The following is a 20,481-nucleotide window of genomic DNA, read 5'->3' on the forward strand; positions in this document are numbered from 1 at the left end:
GCTGAACACAAAAGAAGATATTTTAAAGAAGGTTGGTAATTAAACAGTTGCTGGTCCCCATTGACTTCCATAGTATTTTTTTTTTCCTACTGGAAGTCAATGGGGTCCATCAGTCGTTTGGTTACCGACTTTCTTCAAAATATCTTCTTCTGTGTTCAGCAGAAGAAACAAAGTCATACAGGTTTGGAACAACATGAGGGTGAGTAAATGAGGACAGCATTTTCATTTTTGGGTGAACTATCCCTTTAAGGAATTTTTTATTTTTTAAAAACATTTCTATTTAGCTTTAACTTTTTATTTCTATTTTAGTTAAATAATTTTAGTAAGAACTTATTTTATTTCTGGTAGTTGACAAGGCAATAATTAATGTTTATTTCAATTAATGTTTTTTTTTTTTTTTGCAATAACTTGTGGGTTAGTACTTTTACTGTACCCCAGTGATTAAAAAAAAAATATATATATATAGATAGATAATTTGCAACAGATTTACTCATTGTACTGAAACATCACTTCTGAGTTGTTGACTGCTTATTTTGTTACTGAGCTTAATTTTTCCAAATGCAAACATAAAACCAATGAGCAACAACACAACCAGTGAAGTGCAAATATAAACATTTTTATTATTTTTTTATACTGTGTGTGTGTTTTTGAAATTTATCTGAAGTATTTTTAATTCCCACAGTTCCAGCACAATAATTATTTGCTAGATTATGTAATTAAATAATTCAATTGAGAATTTATTATGAAGCAGCCTCTTCGTTGATGACCTGCCGTCTTAAGGGCTCAATGAAATTAAGAAAGTTGTGCAGTAATCAGTGTTGGCATCATTTTGGTCTAGTTAACTAAGAGCATTCGTTATACATTATACAAACTGGCAATATTATATTATTATTAACCTATTTACAATTATTGCTTTCAGTTAAAGTGTCACTTGAGGCCTATCCTTATTAACTTTGCATAATATTATAAATAACATTACCTTGAATGCTCCTTAAATGAAAGCATACTATTATTATTATTCTTGTTTACAGTTTAAGTGTCAGTTAATGCCTTATTAACTTTGCATAATATAAGCAAAAAATCATAATTGTCATGTCGTGTATTATTTATTATAGGCTACTAGTTGATGTAATTGTACATATAAGTATGAACGCTATAAGTAAAATAAGTAATCTTGGTATTACATTTTAACATTTCGGTTTGCCAATTTGTTAAAACGTCCGCGGTATCACTTTTTGTTCCCTTGTAATTTCACGTAATTCCACTTAATTCCTTTAGCGGCGCTAGAATATCCTCTGACTGATCGTCAAAGCAAAGAGAAGAAGTTGTTCTGCGCTCTGATTGGTCGTGCTGTTGCTCAGCGGTATTATGTTTGTTAATGCAACTGTCAACAAAGTATGGTAGTTTTGATTCGTTGATAATATTATTTAGTACACTCTCGATGTGAGGAATGAAGAACAAAAAGGTGAAACCCCCAAAGACTGTAAGCAACAGAAAAAGAGGTCAGTTACATTGGTGTGGAGGTGGTTATTTGTCGCTAATCCAACAGTCTATTAAAGAGATTTAAAATCTCGTAACTTAACCCTAGTGAGGACAAAAGCTGTGTCTCAAACCTTAGTGAGCTGCCTACTTAGACAGCATTTGTAGGACATCAGTGGCGGGACTGTCCGTTTTGAGACAGACTGATGCTTCTTTGTTGTTTGTTGAGTCGAGGAATGTTTAATTGGAAAAAAAACCCTATTGGTAGGTTTGAAATGGCTTTTCTTCTTGTATGACCTTCATATCTGTCTTCTTCTCCACACTCTGCAGTGCTCAGTGATGTGTCTCCATCCACCAGTATTCCTCCTCTGGTAGAAGGCCAGCTGAGATGTTTTCTGAGAGTGACAGTGAGTAAAGTGCTGTGGACCATCATCAGAGCTCCTCCTGTGACTCTGATCAGGCTCAGATGGTGGGGAGAGTCTTCCAATGGCACCTTCTTCAGGCCTAGAGATGGACACGTTGAACAGAAAGGGGTTAAATCCACAGCCCGCTTTCCAGTTCGATGTGGACCAAAACAGCTGACGTCTTATTTGACAGGTTAGACTTGGTTGCTTGCTATTACAGGTCTATATAGTGTATTTTAATGGTTGATTGTTGGCATTCCCTTTTTAGAGAGACATTTAAAAGGATAGTTGGTTCACCCAAAAATTTAAACTCTATCATCATTTACCCACCCTCATGCCATCCCAGACATATATCACTTTCTTTCTTCAGATAATCAAAAAGAAGATTTTTTAGGAAAATAATAAATGGTTCATAAATTTGGTTCATATAATGCAATATAATGGGTCCATTTAATGCAAGTGAAGTTTGATGCTTGAAAAACACAGCGATTATGACAGTAATCCATACGACACCAGTGGATGAATCAGCGTCTTCTGAAGCAAAACCCATTCACTTGCATTATATGAACTCATAGAGATGGCTTATTTTTCTTAAGTTCAGTAGTGTTTTTTTTTTTTTTTTTTAAGTAAACTTAAGTTGTGTTTATTTGAACAAAGTCATAAACTTCGGGGATGGCATGAGGGTGAGTAAATGATGAGAGAATTTTCATTTTTGGGTGAACTATCCCTTTTAAACTTATGTGTAGATTTATTCATCACATGATGCATAACTTAATATAATATTTGTTTGTTCACAGATATGGGCTCATTGGTGCTGGATGTGCTTACAAAGGTTGATCATTTGCCTTTAGCTCGAGCTCAAATCCCTGGCATTGCCCGGCTCTCTTTGTCTCACTCCATAAATGGATATTTCACACTTGTTTCGCCGACTTCAGAGAAACTTGGCGAGCTTCAGGTTGGTGAGATGCTCAGCTGTAAGACTGAGCTCAGCTGAGTGTGCATTTTTTCATCTGATCAAATTCACTATTTTCTGCAGAAGTTTTTTTTCTCACTCTTTAGGTTCTCAGTTTAATTATGTGTTATTGTTTCACGTGTTACTGTAGGTCATGCTTGCCCTGGAACCGTTAACAGAAGGATATGACAGCAGTAGTTCAGTACCCACGACTGATATGAGCCTCGACGCACAGGCTCCTGGAGTAAAAAGTGACCAGAACATGCCTGTATTGCCATCTCTGGATCAGGCTCCCCCGAGTGTGAAGGAGACAGCTGGCAGCAGCTCCGGTCACATGCCTAGGTTTGTTTTTATGTTTTGGATGATTTGATTGTTGAATGAACAGTGTGGGACAAACTAGACCACTCAGTTGATATGCTGTTCTACTGCAACATACATCCTTATGACTGATATTGTAATCAGTTTCAGACTGTGGTTTATGAACAGACAAGTTCAATGAAAATACTAAAAATATGGATAAAATATTTAAATGATCTTATTAAAAAAATGTAAGTGAAAAATGTTTAAATTATTTGGAAATGGATTATCCCCCAGTGTTATTTTAGAAATATTTATATGATTATTATTATACTATATAATAAAAATATTAATATTTTAATTAGATTTTATGTGTATATTTTCAGATTTAATTTTCAGTTTAGTTTCTGTAGTTTTTTAATTGATTTATTTTTTGTTTAGCTTTAATTTTAATTTTAGTACTTATTTTTTACTTATAAAAAAGTAGTTTAATTTTAGTACTTATTATTAGTACTTATAGTACTTTACAACTTATTTTATTTCAGTTAGTGGCCAAGAAACTTAAGTTTCTTAAGTTGAATTTTTTCATCTAATATTTTGTTTGTTTTATTTCAATTAATGATTTTATTTTACAGATTTGGTTTTAATTAACAATAATATATATTTTTTCCCCAATATTCTTGTTTTAGAGGGAAGGATTACTTGTATTTTCAAGAAAGTGGTAATATCTTGCCAGCGTCTTCCACTGGAAAACCTAAACCTGCTTCCTCTCAAAATCTCCTGGCAAATAGCCATACACCTGTTGACCTTTTGTCAGGTAAAACACATTAACTTGATTCACTGAATTTAAAACATCATATTGACATTATTGTTGAACACAGCAAAAGTTTGTATGAAATACTTTGTTTTAGTGTAGAATAAGAATAAGTGTAGAATTTAGAATAAGTAATTTTAACATTGGTCAATTTAGAAGATCATCTGCCTATCACTAAATTAATATTGCCAAATTCTGCTGACTGAGCCTGAGTTTTTCTTTTAAATTTATTCTTAATAATTTAACCTACTTTTTTAATAGTGCTCAGATTTGTTTGCAGCCTGGCAGTTCTGTTTTGAAATCTGTTGACAAAAAGACCAGGCAGCTCTTTATAGTCATTAGTTAATTACCTGATGCATATGCATAGTATTTATTTCTTTTTCTTTAAGTAGTTTACCTATTTGCGATATATTTAATTTACTTTGTTGTATTTTTCAGTTCTTCTGGAGCGTGGTAGCAAACTCAGAAATGCCATGGTGGTTTCAGCCTTAAAGTCTGATGTGGAGTCAGATGTTCCTATGAAGGACGTTCCCCCGACCCTCTTTAAAGACAACATTGACGTTTTGTATGATCACTTTTATTTCATTTACATACCAATCAGGGGTCATAATAGACAGCAAAATAGCAGAATGTTTATGATAAATAGTGTTAAACATCATCTTCCTCCAAAAGGCCAGATAGGCCCTCGTCAGGAAAGTTTCTGGAGAACATCCTTCAATCGGAATTCCACCATCCTGCTCAGGACCTCGAAGAACCGAGTCAGAATAGAGTCAACACAGAGGACATGGCAGTGGACTTGCTACTGGGAAGGTAGTCAACGCTACTCTCTTACCTTTAGATTAAGTGAAGATAATGTAACTTTGCTCACAAATACTTGAAGGATGTGGAAATCTTTTAGAGTGAGTTTAATGTTTTTGTCTGTGTTTGGAAAATATACGTTTTAGTATTTGTAATGGCTTTGTTCCTCAGTGTTAATGGATCTATGCTGCAGTTCTGGGACGGTGAGGGTTCTCTCCCAGATTCTCTTTCTGATCACAGCGGTGTGCTCATGGACAGTGAACTCAACGACCCTCAATATGATCAGAGTCTTCTGGAAAACCTCTTCTACAAAACTCCTGTAAGTCATGCAGTGAAGAACAGCACACTGACTATTATATGTAGTTTCCTTAAAGTGCCCCTATTTTTTTCCATATATTACCTTTCATGTAGTGTAGCTGTTTGTGAATGTACAGTAAAAGTTCTGCAAAGTTTCAAAGATCAAAGTGTGTGATAAATGGAGTCGTTGTCTCCCAAAAGAAAGAAGCGATTCTGGACTGCCTGAAACAAGTATCAGTAATTCCAGTCTTACTTCCTGACCAATCAGAGAAGTGTAGGCTCTCTGAGGAAGGGTTCAGAGAGACTGAATTCTTTATCAATCTGTTTCTGACACTGAGAAAGAGGTGATGCTGTAATTTATGCAATGAGAAAATGAAGGTGTTTGGATGCATGTAAACCTTTTGTAGGAGACCACCAAAACAAAATTAAGAGCCTTTAAAATAGCATAATTGGGGCACTTTAAACATAAAACTTCGTAATTCTATATTTTTTCTTATTTCAGATGTCAAATGAATGTTTGGAAGAGGAACATCCGGAGAAGGGCCCAGCAGGGAAGCCAGAACACAAAAGCTCAGCTAAAAATACCCGGTCAGTTGCACTTATGCAGAAAACAATGTTTAAAACTCAATATCCTGAAGATAAAAGAACACTACATAGAAAAGCATAATAATAAACACATATGTAAATGTTTTCACATCTGTGTAAAGGTACAGAATATAATACAATACATTTAAAAAGAATTTGTTCATATCTGCTGTTGTGTAAATTTCCGATGTTTTTTGAAGGCTTGATTCTGATGATGTGCAGCATTCAAAAGCAGGAGATGATCTCTCTGGACTTAGCATTGATAAAATATCTTTGCTTGGAGATATTCATTTTGCCAGGCTTACCATCAGTGAGTTAAAAGTTCCCACTGACAGTACTTCAAGAAGTCTTTCTAGAAAAGGAAGACCACCTCGCCCCCTCACCACAAAGAAATGGTATGACATTTAGAATATTTCATATCAGATATTATACATAGTATATATATATATATATATGGCAGTGGCTAGAAATTTTGTTTTAGTGTTTTAAAACTAACCTGAACTAATTGTCCTGTCCATCTAGCTTTTATATTGTAGAATACCTCTTTCCACTGGTCTCTGCTGGATATGAGGATGTTCAACAAGTACCTTCAGAGATTACAAAAGTTGTCTCTAGTAAAGTAATAGAGGGCGGTGAGTACAATGTGTGATTTTTGGCTGCGATTTGGCCGTCTGAGACAAATTTAACAAATCCTAAAAGAATCCTCTGATCCTAGAGTAAAATCTGAAGTCTTTGATCGTTAGTTTGATATGTTCACCAACAGTCGATTAATGACAGTTGCAATCAAATTTTAGCCACCATTTCAGTCCCGAGTGTAATGCAGTTCACTGTCACCGAACGTGTCATTGATTGATGATGTAAAACTTCAGACAAGTTTTCTAGCGTGCGTCCATTTTTAACGTGTCTTGACTGTCCTACAGTCTGACATTAATGAAAATTGAGATCTTACGGTGTGACATGGCTTACAGTGATGATCATGTTTGTAGAGTCTGACAAGCAACAATCATGAAGGACTATTATAAATTGCACAGTGTGCACCCGGCTTTAGGTAACTTTAACAAATAGAGTTTAACCAATAAGTGGTGTAACGATCTGGTGATTCTTTTTTTTCTTCTTCTTTTTTTTTTTTAGTGGTGACGTTTCAGCACCAAAGTTTGTTTCCAGTGAGGTTCAGTAGGTCGTCTATTAAACAGTGGTGGGAGATGAAAGTCACATTCAAGATCTACTCCAGAAATAGCCTTCAAAAGACAGTAAGTGCAGCGTGTGCCAACCACTAAATATACTACACCTCAAACAAACTTTAAAAAACAAAGGCTCTTATTTGTCCTGTTTGTTGTTTAGCCCATTCTCATTGGGTCAGCAATGTTTCCTCTGAGATCCATGATGCAGAGTGAATCGCTGAGCATTTCTGCTGCCCTGCCTGTTCAAAGGCCGGAAGGAAACTCTGATAAACAGGCAATTGGTCCTCTGAAGGTAACTCATCACTCAGAAGAACCAAATCTAGGAGATTTTATTAAACCCAGCAATTCGTTCCCCACATATTCATTCTGTACTTCACCATGTTCTTTGTTCGTAAAGGTTTCATTTGAATTAGCGGCAGACAAGAATGATTTCTCCACCAAAAAGAGACCTGCAAAGCAAATGCTCTCTTCTCGTCTGACTGAAGAGCATGGTGGGCAGAAGGGTTTATGTGTGAGCGACCACAGGAGAGACCCGTCTCCTCGTGCAGGTGTCCATCAAGTCCAGAGTATTCTGATACCTCCAACCAGATCTCGCTCCACATCACCACACGTCAGATACCAGAGCTCTCTTCATGAGCCTCTGCATCAGGAAGTGAAAGACACTGAGATTTTGCTTCATATGTTGCTCATGGTGCCTGATGGGAAAGATTTCAACTGTGCACCCATGCAGCCCAATATCTACTTGAACTGTAAGCTCCTCGAATCCGATGAAACCGCTCGATCGTCAGTGAGCTGGGGTCATAAACATCCAACGTTCAGCTTTATTCAGGTTTGTGCACAATGGAGAATTGAGGAAAGTTCCCAGGCTTTAGCCATATTAGTTAGTGGTGGAAATCATCAGGAATCCCATAATTATATGAAATCTGGTGTTTGTAATTTGTTTTGAACCTATTTTTTTACATGATATAGGTGACTCCAATCGCACTGACCAGCAGACTGTTGGAGAGAATGAAGAATAACATGATGGTCATTGAAGTTTGGTTGAGGGCCAGCAGCTCAGGTCATGATAAACTCCTTGGTTTAGTAAAACTACCTCTCCACCAGTTCTACATGTCCTTCAGGTAGGTCTATATATATATATTATACTGTGTGTATGTGTGTGTGTGTATATATATATATATATATATATATATATATATATATATATATATATATATATATATATATATATATATAATATAATATTATATATATATATATATATATATATATATATATATATATATATATATATATAATATTATATATGTATTATATGTATAACATTATCTATATGACATTTGTTACTATATTTATGTGCTGTATATTAATTATAATATTGTTTTAATTATTATTGTATATTCTTAACATTTCGTATTGCAATAAATATTTGAAATAAATATATAATAAAATATAATTATTAAAATTATCATTACTATAATTAGAATTAAAATGAAAAGATAAAATATAAAAAATAAAATATAAATTCAAAATTTGATTCATAATATTAAAATTATACTGGAACATAATTTGTCTTTTTACTTTGTCTTCAGAGACCCTAAGATCTCTGAGCTGCTCTTGCAGTCTCAGTATCCAGTGGTTGGAGTGGACAGTTATATGCCCGTGGTTGACGTATTCACCGGCAACACTCGTGGAAACCTAAGGGTGTGTCTAGCAATGGGTCTAGCACAGCAGATCACGGCACTGCAGCGAATGAGGGATGACGAGCTGGCCCGCGTGTCACCACTGCCTCGACCTGCACACATGTTAGACCACCGGACACATGTAGAAACCAAGGCTAGTTCACTTTAAAACTCCCGAAAGCAGCACTGATGCTTAAAAATAAAGCCTCAATTGTTTCTAAATCAATGTTCTTTTAGGCCAGCACCACTGCAGATGTTCTGCGTGAGCATGTCTTCATGATCCGAGTAGAGAGAGTGAAGGGTCTGACGCCTCTGCAGTCCACAGTGTGGGGAGAGGCTGACTGTTACATCCAGTACTCCTTCCCAGCACAAAATGAGTCGAGAGAGGACATGGACCCACATGTTGTTGAGAGCAGTAAGCCGTTTTCTTGCTGACTGTATCAAAGAGCTTTAAATCATGTCTTTCTGTTTAGCTCAACCAACTTTCTTTTCCACAGATGTGGACATCAAGGCATACCGCACTGAGACCACTCTCTGTGTACCTGACCCTGTGTTTGGACATAATGAGACTCATGTCCTACTGGCTCCTCCTGACTTCCCAGTGCAAAGAATACTGCTTAGCTCACTGGCCAATCGGGGACTGAGGAATGGAGGAGGAGTGCAGTTTGAGGTTTGGTGCAGGTACAGTAAATGTAGAAATTATATTTCAATTTTAATTGATTTATTCTTGGACACTTTATTAAATTTTTTTACATTTTAGCATTTAAAAACACGTTAAAAACAACTCTTTTGGCAATATTTTTATTAAATTTTATGTTTGGCATTTTAAAGCATGTCTCTTATTTGGCAATTTATTAATTTATTAATTAATTTATTTGCTTTTACATTTTATCATTTAATATCTAATAATTTATATATATTATTTGGCAGTATTTTTATGATGTCTTTTTTCCTTTTTCTTTACTTACATTTTAGCATTTCAAAACATGTCCCTTATTTGAAAATAATGTTTATTATTTAAATGTATTTATTTATTTACTTTTTACATTTGTAGCCTTTAAAAGCGTGTTTCCTTTATTTGGCAATTATGTGATTGTTTGTTTGAAAAATATGACTTATTTACTGGGCTATTAAATTTTTTTTTTTTTCAGGTATTATTATCCAAATGTTAGAGATCAGCTAGTAGCCAGAGGACTGCTTCCCATGTCCAGACTGTGTGCTATGGTAACCATGCAGAAACAGGGTCAAACCGATGCGCAACTATTCTCCCTCCCTCTGGTCCCAAGAACTGACCGGCCTGTTGACTCGCAGCATCAGTCCCCTGGTAGTCGTGTGCCTAATTCATTTAAAACTGCATACTGATAGCATATAGAGTATAATATGAATTTGAAAAAATAAAAATAAAATCGATTTTTACTTGCCTGTAGGGCTGCTTGAAGTGAGCCTTCAGTACAAGTCTCGACCAATGAGGAGTGTCGGAGTGAAGAGCGGGGTTGTGCCGTCCCGCAGAGTGGTACTGGTTGTGCAGGTGCACAGAGCAGCCGGGCTGCAAGCTGCAGCCAAGTGAGTCAATCTACCTCAAATCTGACCCTTTAGTTTTTTTAACAGTTACCCCAAATGCTTTCCACACATCAATCTAGCTTAAATTGATTTAAAGGGGTCATGACATGAGAACTCAAATTTGCCTTGATCTTTTGATATATATTGGTCTTTGTACCATTAAAACATCCTGTAAGTTTAAAACATTCTCCTCATTATAAACAAAGCATTTATTTAATCAAGCTCCAAAAATGGCTTGTTTGGATATTGTGGGATTTAAATACATTTGCATGACTGTCTCCAGTTTTTTTAAATATAGCATTTTTCTATTGTTTCTCAGAGTTCTTGCAGATACAGACAGATCGCTGCAGTATTACTCAGAAGTGGGGCTCAACTCCTTCATCACCATGCAGTTGTCCTTCCTGTCGGACAGTGAGGTTCGAAGCACACGTGTGGCGGCCAGAAGTTTCTGCCCAGAGTTTGAACATCATGCAGAATTCTGCTGTAACCTGCTGGTGCAGAGAGACAGCGGGGAGAGTGTCAGTCTCGCTGAACTCCTGCAGGAGGCAGTGGCCGTCTTCACCATTTACAACAGAGACACACGCAAAAGTGAGTTACCCAACTTGGAAAGGTAGACAGATATGTGGAGATGTCATTTTGTCATGACACACTTCTGTCAAGGATGTTTTGATACCTTTAGGTTACAAATGACTCCACAAAAACATGACAAGCTGCCATTCATTATATAATCCCATCTTGCAAACTATGTGTGTGGGTGTAGTTCTGTGTTGTAAGGATCAACATATCACTGTATATTACATTAGTGGTTCAGTTTTTTTTTTTTTTTTTTTTTTTTTTTTTGCAAGTGATTTTGTTTACTGTTTACTATATTTTCACAAACACATTTAAAAAAAATAAATTGTCTTTACACTTACCGTTTAGTATCATTTTAACATTTGCTTTTTAATTACTAGTGTGATCACTCCATTTCAGCGCTATAAATACTATGTACTGTAAGTTTCTTTTATCTCATTGTAGTGGCCGATACAACAAAATCGAAGGATGCTGTCTTGGGCACTGTGAAAATTAAGCTTGCAGATCTGATTCAGAAAAGAAGTGGTATGAAAGTATTGTTTAATAATAATATTTTTATATAATATTATTTATTTATGTGTATTTTGGCATTTAGAAATGTCACTTTTATTTAGCGTTACATATTTTTATTTTATTCAATTATTATGTATTTATGGTATGAAAGTATTGAATATAGTATTTAAATGTTTGGTTGATTATTATATTGTATTGTTAATTTTTATATATATATATATATATAATTATTTCATGTATAATTTATTTACTTTTTACATTTTAGCATTTAAACATGTATCCATTTTATTTGGCCATATTTTTGTTATTATATTTATCTGATATGAAGGTATTGAATATTAATAGGATATAAATGATATAATATTTGGAAAAAAACTATTTCTTACAGGTATATCTGGCTGGTACAGTCTCTCTCTACCTCAGAGCACAACGTCACCTCACTATCTGACTTCAGCAGGAGGGCTTGAAATCTCCATCAGTTTTTCCCATCATGCAGATAGAGAGCGAGTCATCAGTTCGGCCCGTGGACTCGGGTGGGACGTGGGGCAAGACAGTGAAGATGAGGCCGATATAGAGGACGAAGATACTTTAGAACAAAGCACAAAGTCTCTGGCATTATCACTTTCCATGCCTAGAGTGTGGCTGCCCATCCATTGCCTGCTGCTGCCAGGACATGAAGACTTACAGCGTTCCACCTACTGCTACTACAGATACAAACTGTACGACCAGCAGACCTTCTGCTCAGAACTTAGACATCCTGTTCCAGAAGAGAGTGACGGAGAAGAGGGTTTAGCCACGGTGGCATTTCAGGGCAGCAGAAGTGTGGTGTTGAGAAGGACTCAACCCCTGCGCTGGTACCTGAGGGAGGAGAGGCTGGAGGTGCAGTTGTGGGTGGCCTTTGGGAAGGAGAAGAGAGTCCGGCCTCATAATGCTGACCGTCTGGTGGGCTCTGCCTTTGTGGATCTCTCTGCTCTTGCTTGGACCTTGAAGCACCATCAAACAATCAGCGGTAGAGTTATTTGATCTTTTGGTTGTTTACCTGTAAAGGAGCAAAATTAAATTTTTCCCCTAGTTCACTATAATATTATTTAAAAACTTTTGTGATTTTAGTTTTACATGACCATTTATATTTCTGTTTAATTCAAAGCAATAAGGGCACATATATCATATCACATCATATCATATCACATCATATCATATCATATCACATCATATCATATATCATATCATATATCATATCATATCACATCATATCATATATCATATCATATCATATCATATCATTCAGGGATACTGAATTAGATATTATAAATAAACTATTAATTAATAAATTAGAAATAAATCTTATAATACTTTATAATATAATACTATGCTGGCATATTATATAATCATTATAAAATCATTATACAGCAACAGTGTTACCACATGATGAATTCCCCTTTATTTAACCAAAAATTGCAATAAAATAAAATATAACAAATACATTATCGTTCAAAATTTTTGGGTCGGTAAGTAGTATTTTATGCTCACCAAGGATGCCTTTATTTTACAAAAATACATTAAAAACAGCAATATTGTGAAATATGATTACAATTTAAAATGATTAAAATAATTGTTTTCTATTTTAATAAACACTATGTGGCCAAAAGAATTGGGACACCTGATCATTACACCAGCAGGGACTGTAATAGCATCGCATTCTAAATGCATAGACATTAAGGATTTGGTACCCCCTTTGCTGCTTTAAAAGCTTCTTTTTTTTTTTTTTGGAGTGTTTCTGTGAGAATTTGTCCCCATTCATCTGGTAGAGTATTTGTAAGGTCAGGAACTGGTGTTGGAGAAGGCCTGGCTCGCAATCTCCATTCCAGTTCATCCCAAAGGTGTTTGGTGCGGTTGAGGTCAGGGCTCTGCTATTTCATCTCCTCTGGCTAATAGCTGTTTCTCTCTTATCAAGGTGTGTATCCTCTGTTCAAGCGCTCTGCTGTAAACCTTAGTGGTGCTGCTGTCAGAGTCCATATCACTGTGACGACAGACTCTGTACCACATGAGCCTCAAGCCATTGAGGAGCTCAACAGTTCAGTAGAAGAGGAGGAGGAGGAGGAAGAAGGCCTCCCCACCACAGTGCTGTCTAGACAATCTCAGTCCCTCAGCAAACAGCTCATCAAATCAGCTGTGAGCTCTGATTCTCCACCATCCACTGAACTCATCAATGAGGACACCTTCATGGCCAACATTACTGTGGACAGAGCCATGCATCTGAGTCTGAAAGGTAGAATAACAACAGTGATGTTTGATTTGTGTTTTGATTTTTTGATTTTTTTGCTTCATTCTCATTTGTAAGTACCTTGACTTGATGACATTTAAATGCTGATGTCATCCTCAGGTTGTCCTCTTGCTGAGCGGGGTGGAGGGTTGCCTAATTGCTGTGTTTCCTATGCCACCACCGATGCCCCAGGCACAGTGACCACAGAATTGATCAAAGACAGTGACTGCCCTGTGTGGGACCATCAGCAAGAATGCCGGTAAACCCATGTAAACCCATGCAATTCTCATGGACATTTTTTACAAACTGTGAAACATCGTAAATCTAAAAATGATATATACTGTATATGAAAAGGGTCCATGGTAAACGCATGGCTGTTTGTTGTTTTCAGACTGTCAAAGGAGCTACTTTTGGATCCCCAGCAGTCCTTGGTTTTTAAAGTTTGGCATAAAGGAGGTAATGACACATAGCAATCATCCACAACAACACCCTAGCATTGTGGTGGCAACTTTTACACTGGCAGGCACCTCTCATATTTTCTTCAGAAAATGTTTTACAATGTATTTTCCTTTGCAGAGGTCGAGCGGGTGATTGGATTCGTGTCTGTGGACCTGTCACCACTTCTGTCTGGATTTCAGTCCGTTTGTGGCTGGTATAACATCACTGATTTCAGCGGGCAGTGTCAGGGACAGCTAAAGGTGTCTGTGTCTCCTCTGAGGGCAGTACATGACCTCCGGGCACAGAGACAGACGGCCCACGAGACTGTTGCTCCAGACTCGAGTGTAAGCCATTAATGGATTTTGTTTTCTTGCTGATTTGGTGCTCAGGAAACAGTTGTTGTTATTATTAATGTTGAAAACAGTTTTGTGCTACTTAATACCTTTGTGGAAACTGTGACACTCTACCATTCAAAAGTTTGGGTTAAGTGAGTTTTAAAAAAGAAAGAAATTAATACTTTTAGTCAGCAAGGATGCATTAAAATGATTAAAAATTCAATCTTTTGAACGTTCTATTCATCAGAGAATCCTGAAAAATGTATTGCAGTTTCCACAAATAGATTAAGCAGCCAAAACCTTTTTCAACATTTATGAAAATAGGAACCTTTATTAATAATTGATAATAACGGAGCAGCAAATCAGTATATTAGAATGATTTCTGAAGGATCATGTGACACTGAAGACTGGAGTAATGATGCTGAAAATTCAGCTTTTTATTCCCATCACAGGAATACATTACATATTCAAATATATTAAGAAATAGAAATTGTAAAAATATTTCACTGTTTTTACGGTATCAAATATATTCAGCCCTGGTGAGCATAAAAAACTTCTTTCAAAAACATAAAAAATTCGTAATTATTCCAGACTTTTTACCGGTAGTGTATAAAAATAAGTAACCTGTTTTTTCCAGCTGAAAATGTTGATACTGTTGTCACACATGATGATTATGTCTTTTGCAGGCTCTCTTTAGTGCACTTCCACTCTGCTATCAAACAACAGCTACGTACCACAGCTTCCCCAGCCACATTAGTCGATTCTCAGAACAGAGGATCAACACGCCTCCTGATCAGTTTGAAAGACTGCTCTCTGACAGGTATTTATTTTGGGAAAATGGTGTAGAATCTGCCTTATCAGATTTACTATCTGAAATAATACTTATGGGGATGTTTTGTTCAGATCCAGCGTGACAGATCGCCACGACGAGCACATGGACAACATAAGAATGTTCCATCAGACTTTGCATGAGGGTGAGAAAGCATCTCGCTCCTTCTTGGCTGGAGATCCCCACCCATCCAGTTCAACACTCTTCTCTGCCCTCAGGTAGCCCTCACACTGTCCTCTGCTTCCTGGCTGAAAGGTCAAGATGTCACCTCAGATAATTATCAGAGTCCATTTGAAGTACAAATATCAGTTTACATGTTCATCACATGTATTCCGAATAACATTCAAAGACTTTAATGTCAGTGAAACCATATCATAAGATCATAAGTAATAGTAAAGACATGTACAGTGTTACAAATTATTTCTGTTTTAAAACATTGTTCTTTTGAACTTTCTTTTCATCAAATAATCCTGAAAACCGTTTAAAAAATAGCAGTTTTCAACATTAATAATAGTAAGAAATGTTTTATTAGAATGATTTCTGAAGGATCATGTGACACTGAAGACTAGAGTAATGATGCTAAAAAATTCAGCTTTGCATTACTGGAATAAATTACACTTTAAAATATATATTAACAGAAAACAGTACTTTTAAATTGTAATAATATTTCACAATTACTGTATTAAATAAATTCAGCATTGGTGAGCATAAGACATTTAAAAATCTTATGGACCAAAACCTTTTGAACAGTAGTGTATTTTCAGTTCAGCTGTCAGATTCAAAGGTTTACTTTGCTATGCTATTTAACAGACTAACTAAGCAATAATATATGGATATAATATCTATCACAATCAGATTTTTCAGGTTTTTATGTGGACTGCCAATTCGTCTGTCATTTTGATCACTAATGAAATTTGTGTTGCGTTTTAAGGAAAAACCTCAGCGAGTTGGATGATATTCAGAGATATTTCAGCCGGAAGTTGTCCACTCCAACATTCCCAAAGCTGAGTGAGCTGAGAGGAACCTCCGGGCAGGAAGAGCACAGGGACTCAGAGACGGACAGCACACAACTCCTACTGAAGTCCAGTCAGCTGGTGGGAGAAGTCAATAACATCATTAAAGGTGAGTTGTTCTCTGTTTGTGTGATTCCTGTTTATTTAGGGGCATTTTTTAATTCAGTATTTATTTTAAATCAGGCTTAAGTGAACACCAGACGGAAGAAGCACCGACTACCACTCCTGATGCGGTTGATGAGCATGTAACCTATGGGGTTGATCAGCTGATATTATCGGAGTCTGACAGCTGTGAGACAGAGCCACGCTTTCATAAAGACTCAGACATGATGTTGGAGGATGAAGATGAAGTCTCGCCCATTAGCTTTCCTGCTCATGCAGAGATCAGACAGTCACCAGCTGCTCCTGAAGATGAAAAGCTCCATCACAGCTCCAGCGATCACTCATCTGATGAAGATGAGTGTAAAGAAGAGGATAAAGACGAGGATGAGCATGAAGAATTTGAGGAAACTTTAATAGAGCCCAGAACACTCAATGAGGTCACTTCAGTCACAGACAGAACCAGTCCCTGGACCAGCCTACTGTCTGACCCAGATATGGGATCTCTGGAGAGTCTGGAGTTACTGCAGCATCACGTTCATGACGACACCGTCCACACTCGAGGAGAGGAAGGAAACAGCAGAGAACTTGTTCCAGACGTTAACCCGCAGTCACTGATTGCAGAATCTCAATGTATTGTTTCTGACTCCGATATCTGTGAAGGATCTGAAACTGATCTGGATAGATTTAGGAGTGAATGCGCTATTGCCACAGATCATTGGGAACAGCAGCCTTCTCCAGATGGAGACGGTGCTCTTTCTAGCATTAGTGAGGTTGAAGATTATGACCTAAGCAACAGTGGGCCTGAAGAAAGGGATGAGAAACCGAACTCGCCTCCCTCTACAGAGTCTGGTTCAGAAACGGAGAATAAAAGTGTTGAGAGGAGAACAAAACCGTATCCTTCCGAGCTTTATATGACTCAAAACAGCATTTTAGAGATATGCAAGTTCTTTTGACAACATATGTGGCATGCTGTTGATTACTTCAGAAAAATGTCATCATGTGCCTCAGTTTGTAAAAAAACAAAACACTCGCTTTGACACTTGCCCCATTGACTTCCATTATAAGTGAATTTACGATTGAAGTCTATGGGCAGTGTTCAAAAAAAGCTGACATAGACAGGGAATATCCTTCAAACTCTTGTTTTTATTATACGATATCTTTGTTATTTTTGGCTAAACCCCTCCTTGCAGTTCTGAATCTGTAGAGATTCCAAATTTCTTCTTGTCGGCGCACCATCTGGAGGCGTCCATGAGGGCTTTGAGGATGGCACCTGTCTTTCCATCAGCAACAACTCAATCTGTGAGTACTCTCCCATTTTTAGAAGTTTCACTAAAGCTACTGCTACCGTTTGGTAAAAGACTATATATTATAGATAAAACCACACTTTTTCAGATTGAATTAATGCACTAAAGATCCTTTAGTTCATGCATTTGGTTGTTTTTGTTGTGATTTTATTTATAAAAAAAAAAAAAAAAATGTATCATTGTTTTCTGTAAAGAATCTGCCAGAGAATATAAGGGTGAAGATTAGCCCCAGGACAGTGTTATTTTAGTTTTATATTAGTTAGTGTTTCAACTTAAACTTATTTCAGGTCAATGCAACATTTCTAGGTTTCATTTATTTTAAGGTTTTTAACTATTTGTTTTATTTTAGCTTTATTTCAATTAACAGAAATGTGTTTAATAGTTTTAGTTTTAGTTAATAATCCTGTGACCCGTCCCAGGATGTTTCCTTTTAGTTAGTCTGTCCGTTCACCCATTCATCCATCCATTCATCCATTCATCTGATCTGTTGTTCATATCCAGTACATTCCATTTATGCCTATACAAAAACTTTTTGGGTTCATCCTAGGCATCAGTCTGTAGATTTAGGTATGCTTTCTTATTTGTAAAATGGTTTAGTTTAATTATTTTTTTTAAAGCTGTCATCATTTGGTTATTCAAAATTCTTTCTTTTAGGAAACTTTAAATCCTGTAAATCTATATCGAAGAATGCCTCGATCAAGACCCAGCATCCCTCCATCACAGAGGAGTGAAGAGACCAAAAGAATTGCAAAAATATTTGCTTCAAATTTTGCAGAAGGAAGTTAGTACAATCTTCTGATTTATGTGTGCTTGTTTTTAATTTACATTTTTTATTTGCATGTAAAGTATGTGAATTTTTGATGATGCTTATTTATTTCTTACGTAATGCAAAATGGCTTTCTAACAGGAATTTTGGATAATGTAAGCATTAAAAAAGTTGTTTATTTACAGTAATAAACTATTTTTGTAATAAATAATTTTGTATTTCCATATACGGGTGATTGTTTTTAAAGGTCCCGTTCTCACTGTTCAGTTTTACATTGTCAGTTGTCTGTGGCAGGTAAAGGCTGTCAGACTGAGCTGTTCAAAGGCTTTAGGCATTTAGCTGACAGATGAGAAAATTGCCCAATTTGAGCTGCTGCAGACAATAGCACGTACTGACAGTGATGTAACCAAAGTATTATCCAGAGACAAAAGAAGCCAACAGTCAGACAAAAGCCTCTCTTGAACCTCTCAGCCTGTTTAATGAGCTCTAATTAGAGAGATGAGTCTGATCAAGGAACCGGATCTCATGCTGACCTTCTTTTAAACCAGATGAATCAATTGACAGACTCGAAGCCGTAGAGAATGGCAGCAAATTAGGCTAAATATAATAGATGAAAACTCTTAACCATACCAGTTATTAACAATTTTTCTACCTAATGGAACCTGAATTAATAAATACTCATTTAAAATGACCAGTTGTTTATTTAAACTGTAAAAGAAGGTTTGATAATAGAAATGCAATATTTACTTAATATTGTTAATGGTGGTATTTGTTTTTTTGACTAATATGTAAAAATGTATATTTAGAGACCAGGCCAGTCATTGACTGATATACATTAAATGATGATCAATGAGACACATTTCTGAAATGAAAAGAACATTAATCTAACTCCAAATTCACAAAACTATAGTGTTTTTTTATAGAGTTCCCAGATCACTACAGCTTTACTAGGGCTTCTGGTGAATGTTAGGTTGAATCTTGTCAAGTGGCTGTAAAGCAGCATGTCTTTGTGGCCATCGGCGAGTCTCGGTGCACTTACAAAAACCTTGTTTATGGCTCGATTCATTTTTGGATATCAAAGTCGAGCATATATCGATACAGCCATGATGCTTTAGAGGAGGAAGATATGATATCGGAGATAAATGCGGATACTGGAAACCAGGCAGTAAGAGAACCGGATAGATGCCACTGAAAACACTGATCGTGGTCGGTGAGTCCATGAAGTCTGGATGATGCCCGAGATCTTGATTGTATATTTGTGCTTGTAGGATGAGCTTCTGGATCTTCTCAGCTTGAATAAAATGTCGATGGCATAACGTCTGAGAGCTTTGAAGTGATTCCACAAAATCTGTCAGCAGAAGTTTTCCTTCTGTGAATTTTAGCCAGAGATTCTGAAGAGTGGAAGACAGAAATCTCAATCAGGCTTTGAAATGATAGATGATAGATGAATGATGAAAAGTCTTTTAAATCTGCATTTCATGAATCATATCTCAGATGTACCTCAGATTGACCCAAGGAATGATTGGTCTTCTCCTTAAGAAGCTTATGAATCGCTCTAAGGCTGAGTTTCTGTTGTAGAGTTTCTGCATGTGGCACAAAAGAAGCATTACATCAGTTATACAGTTGAAAAAAAAAAAAAACGTCATATTACAAGCATATTTCATCACATAGAAAACCTACCCAGCTTTCTCTGTTTGCGTCGCATTGAAGACACCATTTGACCAAGAATCTGGTACTTTTCAGCTAAGAGAATTTTAGAATTGTACAGATGCGGCTGATTCGCTAAATTCTGCTCTGCGAGCCAACAGTTGGAGGCCATCAAGATCACTTTACACCTCTGAAGATGCTGTAACTGCAGGCAAGTCCTTCAGATCAAGCAAGTCATGTACAATGTACACATTTTTATTTATTTTTTACTTTTTAAATTCTTTTTGGAGTGCTTTATTTACTTTTTTTCATTTATATCATATAAATAAATTACTATATTATTATTATTTTATGATAAAATCACCCCCAAAAAAAATATAAAACAGATTCAGCATTCTTGACTGTGTACTTGTTTGGTACCTTTGAATTGATCCTGACAGTTTCTCGCATCCTTTCCTCGTCTTCCAGGAGCTCCAGAAGCTGAGCCGTGTTCAAACACTTGAGATAGTCCACATTTAGCATTGAATCGCCTTCATGAGGCATTGCAGCCCATTTATAAAGATACTGCCTCACACCCAGGACTTGAGCCACTGATGCTCTCAGGTCATGGTGCATTTGTACATCTTGTAACATGATCGCAAGCTCCGGA

General features: G+C 36.4%; 1 protein-coding gene across 1 annotated transcript; it reads left to right on the forward strand.

The window, feature by feature from the left end:
• The first annotated feature begins 1,368 nt into the window (after nt 1–1,368).
• On the forward strand, nt 1,369–19,043 carry c2cd3 (C2 domain containing 3 centriole elongation regulator). The gene is made up of 33 exons (XM_079884968.1): nt 1,369–1,502; nt 1,810–2,076; nt 2,681–2,838; nt 2,987–3,177; nt 3,822–3,949; nt 4,385–4,511; nt 4,619–4,756; nt 4,916–5,063; nt 5,544–5,629; nt 5,827–6,021; nt 6,149–6,258; nt 6,758–6,876; nt 6,968–7,099; nt 7,205–7,636; nt 7,777–7,928; nt 8,400–8,643; nt 8,727–8,904; nt 8,987–9,170; nt 9,641–9,813; nt 9,917–10,052; nt 10,369–10,637; nt 11,067–11,147; nt 11,524–12,144; nt 13,090–13,404; nt 13,519–13,657; nt 13,790–13,854; nt 13,975–14,180; nt 14,858–14,991; nt 15,075–15,218; nt 15,932–16,122; nt 16,197–17,007; nt 17,306–17,414; nt 18,074–19,043. Exons 1-33 carry the CDS (start codon nt 1,451–1,453, stop codon nt 18,203–18,205), a joined length of 6,567 nt encoding a protein of 2,188 aa, XP_079741094.1. The 5' UTR covers nt 1,369–1,450; the 3' UTR covers nt 18,206–19,043.
• Nucleotides 19,044–20,481: the final 1,438 nt, after the last annotated feature.

Source organism: Squalius cephalus, assembly GCF_949319135.1.
Source record: "Squalius cephalus genome assembly, chromosome: 11".
Classification (NCBI taxonomy): domain Eukaryota; kingdom Metazoa; phylum Chordata; class Actinopteri; order Cypriniformes; family Leuciscidae; genus Squalius; species Squalius cephalus.

Bases quoted from the DNA above. Each gene is read 5' to 3' on its own strand.
- c2cd3 (XM_079884968.1), top strand. From the start codon at position 1,451: ATGAAGAACAAAAAGGTGAAACCCCCAAAGACTGTAAGCAACAGAAAA. The intron at 9,814-9,916 runs GTAGTCGTGTGC...ACTTGCCTGTAG, and splicing joins CTCGCAGCATCAGTCCCCTG to GGCTGCTTGAAGTGAGCCTT. The intron at 10,638-11,066 runs GTGAGTTACCCA...ATCTCATTGTAG, and splicing joins CAACAGAGACACACGCAAAA to TGGCCGATACAACAAAATCG.